This window comes from Dipodomys ordii, unplaced genomic scaffold (assembly GCF_000151885.1).
Source record: "Dipodomys ordii isolate 6190 unplaced genomic scaffold, Dord_2.0 Scaffold15, whole genome shotgun sequence".
In the NCBI taxonomy this organism is placed as follows: Eukaryota; Metazoa; Chordata; class Mammalia; order Rodentia; family Heteromyidae; genus Dipodomys; species Dipodomys ordii.
The window spans coordinates 17,735,646-17,745,621 of NW_012267231.1; the positions used below are offsets into that span (position 1 = coordinate 17,735,646).

The 9,976-nt window shown below is 43.9% G+C and overlaps 1 protein-coding gene across 1 annotated transcript in view; it reads right to left on the reverse strand.

Moving 5' to 3' along the window:
* The window catches only part of Ireb2 (iron-responsive element binding protein 2), an 81,389-nt gene that overhangs the window by 50,482 nt on the left and 20,931 nt on the right, over nucleotides 1-9,976 (reverse strand). Inside the window, exons 3-5 of the mRNA XM_013011948.1 lie at nucleotides 7,921-8,058; nucleotides 6,051-6,269; nucleotides 5,471-5,540 (exon numbers count right to left, since the gene is read on the reverse strand). Coding sequence (XP_012867402.1) covers nucleotides 5,471-5,540; nucleotides 6,051-6,269; nucleotides 7,921-8,058 — 427 coding nt within the window. The remainder of the gene's footprint in view (nucleotides 1-5,470; nucleotides 5,541-6,050; nucleotides 6,270-7,920; nucleotides 8,059-9,976) is intronic.

Genomic DNA, 9,976 nt, shown 5'->3' on the forward strand with positions numbered 1-9,976 from the left:
GCCTTGAGTTGAAGAGCTGAGGGACAACGCCCAGACCCAGAGTTCAAGCCCGACGACCGACAAAAAAAAAAAAAAAAACTATATAGAGCACTCAGAACCTCGGCGATTAAAAAAAAAAGAGTAATAGAGTGGTACACAATAGTCAAAGTAAATTACATGCTTGTTTTGAACAATCAACAATCACAATGAAAACCCTTACTGTATACAATTAATATATCCTTCAAAAGGATAATCATTTTCCATGAAGAATATGAAGTTGCACAGTACAGCAATCTTTTACTACATGGACTTGATGGGATTTATAGCGATAATAAACAATTTATGAGAAAATAAACTGTACTATTTGTGGGTGGAGATTGGAGGGGAAACTGGGAGAAAGCAAGGGAAGGATAACACTGTCCAAATGTACTCTTTACCTGACTTGTCACTGTAACCCCTTTGTAATTTATAATAATAATTTAAAAAAAACTATCAATGAGGTATATGGAAGAGTGTAAAAGATTGGTATCAAACTTACTAAAGTCCAAAACTGAAAAAGAAAAAAAAATCAAGAAAAAGCAGTAGAAGCAAGACTAATAATACGGAAAAAATTACTAAAGAAAACAGCTAAGAAAACTGAGGAGGCCGGGCGCAGGTGGCTCACACCTGTAATCCTAGCTACTTAGGAGGTTGAGATCTGAGGATCACAGTTCAAAGCCAACCCCGGCAGGAAAGTCTGTGAGACTCTTATCCCCAATTAACCACCAGAAAACCAGAAGGGGTGCTGTAGCTCAACTGGTAGAGCTCTAGCTTTGAGCTGAGCAGCTCAGAGACAGTGCCCAGACCCAGAGTTCAAGCCCTACAACTGACAAAAACAAAAGCAAAAACAAAAACCTGGGGGACAAGAGGCTGATGTTTTGGCTATATTTCTGGTGGCATGTTTGTTTGGTGTGATTTTTTTTTTTTATAAAATACCTCCTACTGTTAGTTTCCCCTGTGTGCCTTTATTTCTAATGTTCTTTGTTCTATATAAATTGTCAAATTTATTATTTTTTTTCATTTTTTAATTGTGAAAATACCATACAGAGGGGTTACAATGACATGAGCAAGGTAATGAGTACATTTCTTTTTTTTCTTTTTTTTGGTGTGATTTTTGAGACTGAGTCTCCCTACATAGCCCAGGCTGGCCTCAAATCCATGATCCTCCTGCCTCAGCTTCATGAGCTGGGATTACAAGTGTGTGTGCACCACCACGTGCAGCGCGGTCCAAGTTTTTAGTGCTTATCTTTTGAAAATTAAAAGGCAATCATCGAATAAGAATGGTATGAAAACAACAAATAGAAACTAGACAGCTTTCATTAAGAAGCACTATTACAAACCTGTCTAAATGTGGGCTCTACAGACCTGTAATCCTAGTTACCCAGGAGGTAGGAAAGGGTATGGAGTTTGAGGCTGGCCCAGACAAAAGCCTGGGACCCTAACCTGAAAAATAAACTAAAATGCAAAAGGTCTGGGGCGAATCTCACAAAACCTAGCAAATATAAGGCCAAGAACAGACGAACCAGTACCACCAGAACAGACAAACAAAAAAACTCTAAAATTGCAATGATAATGATAGAGACCTACTGAAAAGAAAGATGCAAATTAATACATGCCACGAAAACAACCACCTAATTTCTTATTTCACCCCTTTGTAGCCAAGTCTCCAAGATGGCACCAGCAAAATTCTCACTTCCCACTATTTATGCTTCACTGACTCTGCTCTGAATTAGTTCTACTTGGGCAACTAGCGAGAGTATGGCAGAGAAGACCATGTGACATCCAAGGCCAGGATAGAGAAGCAACCGGGACTCCGTCTTCTCCTCTTGGACTACTCGCTCTCTCTGAAGAGCCAGCAGCTCCTTCCTATGAGGCGATCGAGCAGTACAGAGGTGCCCACACATGGCAGAACAGAGGCCTTTCCACAATCAGCAAGCACCAAACTGCCCGCCAGCTGCATGAACCCAGGTTAGGTCGGCAAGTGACCGGAGCTCAGCTACCAGGTGTGTGAGGTGACCTCATGCAGGATGGTGAGCCAGAATGAATGACTCAACCAGATCTCTGTGGAATTCCTGACAGAAATTGAGATAATAAATACTTCAGCTACACAACTTTTGGGCTGCTGTGCAGTTACTAAGCTCCTCTAATAAAATCCGGCATTACTTTTTTAGGACCCATTCAAGAGCAAGTACTGGGTCAGCTACTTTCTGTCATCTGACTTAGGCCCAGCAGTAGATGTTCAGTATGACTAATAGGAAGACTGCTGGCAAATGTGCTTGTGGTTCGTGCTCTCTCTCTCTCTCTCTCTAACAATATTAGCTCTAAATCCATTCTGGAACAGGTACAAAGTTCAGGACAGTCCTTAATCTTTCTTCCTTCCCATGTTCCCCACAGCTACCTACAAAGACACCATCTTGGCTGTTTTGCTTTTTCAGCTGATACACCCCAGATCTATTTCTTGCCTCAAGAATTTGCTTACTTTCTAGTTCCATACGGTTATCGGTCACATTTTGCACGTCTGTACCTTGCCCTTTCCAAGTGTAAATGCAATCATTTGTTAAAGCAGATTGGCCAAGTTGTGCCACCACATCACGAGTCAGTTTTGGAAGGCTTCCACCCACTCCACAGCCCCCTCACGCCCTCGCACTGCTAACCCTCAGCTTCCCTCCTGCGATCCCAGACAATCAGTGCACCCTCTGCCTACCAGGTCCCTTGTATGATTCAACCTTTGCATGAAGGTCCCTGGCTTTTTTCACTGAGCATGCTTTGGAGGACTCAGAGCATCCTCATATATGCCAAGGTAGGTAGCTAGGTACGGATAAGTTGGAGCATATTCAGTAATCTCTTCCAATTTTTTTTTTTTTGGGTCCGGTCGTGGGGCCTGAATTCTGGGCCTGGGCACTATCCTCAGCTTTTCAGCTCAAGGCTAGCCCTCTACCACTTGAGCCACAGCACCACTTCCAGCTTTTTTCTTTTTGCTTATGTGGTGCCGAACCCAGGGCCTCAGGCATGCAAGGCAAGCCCTCTACCACTAAGCCACCTTCCCAGCCCCCTCTTTCAATTTTTGAATAATACTCCATTATATACTAAATTGTGCCTATCCACTGACCCTCTAGAAGGACCTTTAGACTGTTGCTAATTTTCACTATGATGAATAATACTCCATAAGATCACTGCTTATAAATCTTGTGTGGATGTTTTCATTTCTTTTGGATAGACTTGTTGGGTCACACTGTAAGTATGTGTGTGTGTATGTGCGTGCATGTGCGCTGGTGGTAGGACTTGAACTCACACTGTAAGTGTGTGTGTATGTGTGCTGGTGCTAGGGCTTGAACTCAGGGCCTGGTCATTCTCCTGTAACTATTTCACTCAACACTGGTGCTCCACTACTTGAACCACACCTCTATTTCCAATTTCTTTTGCTGGTTAATTACAGATAAGAATTTCACAGACTTTCCTACTCAGCTGGGCTTTGGACCTTGATCCTCTAATCTCAGCTTCCTGAGTAGTTAAAAATTACAGGCGTAAGCAAGCCAACAGTGCTGGGCCCTTTCAGTATTTTTATTTTTGCCAGTCCTGGGGCTTGAACTCAGGGCCTGGGCACTGTCCCTGAGCTTCATTTTGCTCAAAGCTAGTACTCTACCTCTGAGCCACAGCGCCATTTCTGACTTTTTCTGTTTATGTAGCACTGCGGAATTGAACCCAGGGCTTCATGCATGCTAGGCAAGCAATCCACCACTAACTCACTTTCCCAGCCTGACCTTTCAGTTTTTCAGAAACTGCTAAATTGTTTTCCAGTGTGTGTGTTTTCCAGTTGTGGGGCCGGAACTCTGGGCCTGGGTGATGTCCCTCAGCTCTTCACCTCAAGGCTAGCGCTTGAGGCACAGCACCACTTCCAATTTTCTGGTGGTTAACTGGAGAACAGAGTCTCATGGACATTATTGCCTGGACTGGCTTTGAACCTCAATCCTCAGATCTCAGCCTCCTGAGTAGCTAGGATTACAGGCATGAGCCACCAGCACCCAGTTCAGCTATCTTTTTGATCAGGAACTCAGTGGAAGAGTTAACAAGTGGCTCCTGCTCTCAGAAAAAGACATTCAGGATCCTGGCACTGCAGACCCCATTAGTCTGGACTAAATGGATGCTATTAGCTGGGTGCCGGTGGCTCACCTGCAATCCTAGCTACTCAGAAGGCTGAGATTTGAAAATCGAGATTCAGAACCAGGCTGAGCATATAAATCTGTAAGACCCCAATTAACCAGCAAAAAGTCAAAGTGGAGGGGTAGCCCAAGTGGTAAAATACTAACCTTGAGGGAAAAAGCCAAGCCAGAGTATGAGACCCTGAGTTCAAGTCCAAGTACCCATACCAAACAAATTAACAAAACAAAAACAAAAAGAAAAAGCAAAGCTGAGTGTTGGTGCCTCACGCCTATAAACCTAAGCATTCAGGAGGCTGAGATCTAAGGATTGGGGTTTGAAGCCAGCCCAGCCAGGAAAGTCACTCAACTGGTGGTACCTCTGGTTCCTGTAAGCTCTGGCCTAACAGTTTTTCACAAGCATAGGTTTTCAATTCACAAAGTGGGTTTATGCCTCTCATCCACTCATAGCAGGCAATAATGCCTAGTAGTGTGGGTAATCATGTAGATAATGATAAGCAAAATCTTAACAAATTCTAGTAGTGTTCTTACTGCTACGTTCAGCTAGGAAGACACTGGTACTGAGTAGGGGGTTGGTACTGGAAGCAGAAGACAACGATGGGAGTGTCCTCACTTAGAAGATGAATAAATCCCCCATGAGAGTATCAGGACTATTACAGGTTCATCAACCAGCATTAGAAAACTAAGTAAGACAGAAACACTCAAACTCTGGAAGCACAGTTACTCCTTACCTGCTAAAAGCCTTAATGAGATGGAGGTAATCTGGAGTCCAGATTGGGAAAAGAAGGCTCATGCCTATAAGTCTAGCTACTCAGGAGGCTAAGATCTGAGGACGATGGTTTGAAGCCACACACACACACACCCTGAGGACCATAGTTTGAAGCCACACACACACACCCTGAGGACTATGGTTTGAAGCCACACAGCCACACACACACAGTCACACACACACACACACACACACACACACACACACACACACACACACACACACACCAACATGTATACTGAGCCTATGCCTTTCATTTTGTTAACTATTAAATTAAATTAGGTCAAAAGAACCTGTTCAAATAGTCCATATAAATGGTAGTACTCAGCTCTTCCAGCTTCTTGGGAGCAGGAAGGTGAGCGGCAGAACTCCAGGCTCATCTGAAAGAAGCCAGGATTTTCCCCTTTTATACATAGGAGATGGGGGAAGACATAGGAGTGCTTCCAGTAAGATTACCAAAAAGCCGTTAAAACCCCAAGTCTACACATAAAACTGTGCCATGTCAATACAAATCCATCTCTTATACCTTAAAAAATTGAAGTCTCTCTCGATTTCTGCCAAATTCAACTTCTTGATTTTTTAACACTGCTTCAGGTCTAAAAGAAGAAAAGAAAAGAAGAAAACATGTGTATCAGAACAAAGGCCTACCTTGCTAAGACTTGACCCTTATGCATGAATAGACAAGTATTAAAAATCATGGGAAGGACAATTTACTAAATTTCTTTTTGAACAGGAAGCTCTTTCTGACTTACACAATACCTAGACAGCCACAGAAAGGAGTTATTTCACCAGGTATAACAAAGCCAGTTCATGCAAGTGCCAACACACACTGTTGTGAGAACTGAGCTGAGATGGTAATACAAGTAAAATGGCAAACTGTGTTGCAATTTTTGCTGCTAGCAATAGCAAAGTATTCTGGGCACTAAGTAAGCACAGTCTCACCTACTTGTTTCATAAGGAACAGATAGAGAATAACTGTTTCACAGTCTATACAACACAGTACATCCCTGTGAAATCATTGCAACAGGTATTGGACAAGAGAATGCTAACTTCCTTCACTGAAAAACAAGCTGGCACTAATGAATACCAACAGAAAGCATTCATACTCAGGCACTGGTTGCAAATGAAAAGGACACAGGATGGGTGTGTTCTCGATCTGTGAAGAAAATGTTCCTGAGGTTCGGCTTAGCTCTCCAGAATCGCACGGTCCTCGGCAGGGAATCTGGCCTCGACACGGAGGAGGCTTCCTGGGTGCTCGCAGTGGAGAGAGCTTTCCTGCCTTCTGTAGGTCACCACCTCCAGGATTGGGTGCATTTTGTATTGCACTGTTACCCCAAAAGGAAACAAAATAAAAAACATTTACAAGTGACAGAAAACTTGGCTCTTCAACAAACACTACCTGGGAGTAACTGATGTTCCAAGGCTCACATCCATCATTTAGTCCAGATGCCAACAGCAAATTCAAAGCACAGGACCACAGTGTAAACCCCTCCTGGGTTCTCATGTATGTCAGTACTATTCAGCTACTCCAGAGCACATGGAAAAATGCTGATTCAGGGGCCGGGAAGGTGGCTCAGTGGTAGAGTGCTTGCCTTGCATGCATGAGGCACTGGATTCGATTCCTCAGCACCATGTAAGCAGGAAAAGCTGGAAGTGGTGCTATGGCTCAAGTGGCAGAGTGCTATCCTTGAGCTGAAGAGCTCAGTGGTAGCACCCAGGCCCAGAGTTCAGGCCCCACGACAGAGGGGGAAAAAAAAAAGAAAAGAAAAGAAAAAAATGCTGATTTATACCAATGGCAATCAGTCTTCTGTAGCTTACCCTTGGTGAAAGGCCCCAGAAATACTAAAAACTAAGTTGGGAGATGGCGGCTCACACCTGTAATGCTAGCTACTCAGGGAGGCTTTGATCTGAGGATCACAGTTCAAAACCAATCTAGGCAGAAAAGTATGTGATAATCTTATCTCCAACTAACCAGCAAAAAGCTGAAAGTAAAAAGGTGTAGCTCAAGTGGCAGAGCACCAACCTTCAGCATAAAAGCCCAAGCCTGTGGGTGCAGGTGGCTCACGTCTGTCATCCTAGCTACTCAGGAGGCTAAGATCTGAGGATCACGGTTCAAAGCCAGCCTGGATAGGAAAGTCCATGAGACTCTTATCTCCAATAAACCACTCAGAAAACCCAAAGTGGCATTGTGGCTCAAGTGGTAGAGTGCTAGCCTTGAGCTCAAGAGCTAAGGGACAGCACCCACTGAGGCCCAGAGTTCAAGGCCCACGACCGACAAAAAAAAAAGCCACAAGCCCAAGCACTAGTACAAGCAAAAAACAAAAAACTTTTTTCAGTGGAAAGAACATAAGAGCTTTCGTAAATGCATGGTTTTTGTTCTTTTTGTTTCTGTTTTTTGTTTTTGTCAGTCATAGGGCTTAAACTCTGGACCTGGGCACTGTCCCTGAGTTCTTCAGCTCAAAGTTAGGGCTCTACCACTTCAGCCTATCACGCCACTTCTAGTTTTCTGATGGTTAATTGGAGATAAAAGAGTCTCACTGATTTTCCTGCCCAGGTTGGCTTTAAACCACAATCCTCACATCTCAGCCTCCTGAGTAGCTAGGATGACAGGCGTGAGCCACTGGGGCCCAGCTTAAATGCACCAATTTAAGACAAATCTTTAGGGCTGGAGAAGTGGCTCAAATGGTAGAGTTCCAGTTTATCCCCAGTATCTCAAATGAAAGAAAAAACTTAATTCAGATATTGACTCAAAACACAGCTACTGAGACTGTCCACTTTTATCAAATATGGTGGCAGAAATACACAAATATGAAACCAGTTTTAAACTCAGATTGAGTCCAGAAAGTCTCACTAACCTAAACCTTTCCACCAATTTTCCATGACCCTAGTCAGTACCCATGCAGGGTGTCCCGAGGGCGAGCCTGCCTTTGTGCCCTTCCTCTACACTAGCCACTTCCACACCCTGAGAGACAGTACCATTTGCTGAAGTCTATCTGTAAAGAGTGGTCAGCCGTGAGGTCAGTTGGACAAGCAGGGTGCACTTTCTTAGGGTCTCCGCCAAGGGTTTTCACTGCTTCTCGCATAGCAGCAAAATCCACCATAGCTGGTATTCCACTGAAAAATAAGTATCAAGTAACAGTTACCCAGTTGCTGGTATAGAAGCTTATTATAAAATGGCTAACATAGTGGCACTGTGGCTCAAGTGGTAGAGCGCTAGCCTGGAGCAGAAGAGGGGAGGGACAGCGCCCAGGCCCAGAGTTCAAAGAAAATGGCTAACATGTACACACTCATTTTAATTTTTAAAAAGTACCTCTTCTTAGTTTGGATTCTTTGTTGTTGAGAAATTACTGGGATTTGAACTCAAGGCCTCACACCTAAGGCAGGTAATTCTACTGCGTAAGCCATATCTCAAGACCTTTACATGTTATTTAGCACTTTATCTTGCATTTTTGCTTTGGCCAGCCTAAACCATAATTTTCTGACCTACACATACCACATACAGAAGCATATCACCGAACTTCACTTATTTTGTTGGGATAGGGTCTCACTAAGTTTTTGTCTGGGCTGCTCTCAAAGTATATATAGTCCTTTAAATTTAATCTCCCAAGTAGCGGGGATTACAGGCGTAAGATACCAAGCCTGGCTTCATTTGTATTCATTTCTGATCATGTACTTATGCTCTAAAGGAGGATGGACTCTGGTGTAATGAAAATTAACATGAAATATTATCTGAGAACTTGAGTACTCTGGGGTGAATGTCCCCCAAATAACAAAACATATCTTTATTTATCTTTATTTTTTTTATTCTTCTTAAGCAATCATACAAAGGGGTTTCAGTGTGACAGTCTGTGAGTATAACGCATCTTGATCACTGTCTTCCCCCATCTCTCACCCCTCGTTACCTGGTTCCATTTTCACATATGTAATGGAATATTATAGCTGCATTACTTATTCTTCATTTCTCTACTCATCTAACCCCAAAGACGTGATTTCTGTAGATGTAAGTAATCATCGAAGGACTGCCAGCAGAATTCTTTCCTTTTGTGTTCAAGTTTTTCCTACTGTTTTGCTTTTCTTCCTTTGAGACAAAATCTTACTACATAGCCTGGGTTAATCTTGAACTCCTCATCCTCCTGTCTCAGGGTCCTGAGTGCCCTCCACCCCACCCCACCCTGCTCCCCCCCACATTCCTGCTTGCCTTCCAGTTTCTGAAGCTCTTTCCCTTTTTTCCTAGGTGGAGGCTCTTCTCCCCAAATGCTTGTATGTTGCCTCAAAGATACCCACCCTTGTTTTCCACTCTCCATACATACAGCTCACTACGCAGCAAGGGTGAGCAGCCTTCAGTGTCGAGCTGTTGCCACACCACAGCTCAAGTACCAACTGCAGAATACTATTAGAGTGGCAGCATCATGGACACATGGAGCAGGGCACATGAACCAGACTCTGATGGGTGACAGGACTGGCTACCCAACCCCAGGCGCCTGCAAAACCTAGCTTATGCTGAACTCTTCTAATAAATAATCTCTGGACACCCAGAGCAGACAGTCTTCCAAGACCCTTTGGACTTTATCCTACATGGGATGGAAGCCATGTGAGTGTGGAAAAATGGTGTGACCCTCTCAGCATTTTTAACTAGGCCCACCATCTACTGTATAAAGAGTAGACTGCAGATGTAAACGTGGAAGCAAGGATACCAGGTAAGAGACTACTGCAGCAGTTACCATCTAGGCAAGAGCAAAAAGAGCAGGGAACCCTGGTTCATGCCTTTAATTCCAGCTACATACAAGATGGAGATAAGGGAAAATCACAGCTTGAGACCAGCCAAGACAAAAAGTTAGTTAGAGCCCATCTCAAAAAACTGGTCAAGGGCTGGGAAGGTGGCTCAGTGGTAGAGCGCTTCCTTTGCAGGCATGAGGCCCTGGGTTCGATTCTTTAGCACCACATAAGCAAAAAGAAAAAAGCCGGAAGTGGCGCTGTGGCTCAAGTGGTAGAGCGCTAGCCTTGAGCTGAAGAGCTGAGGGACAGTGCCCAG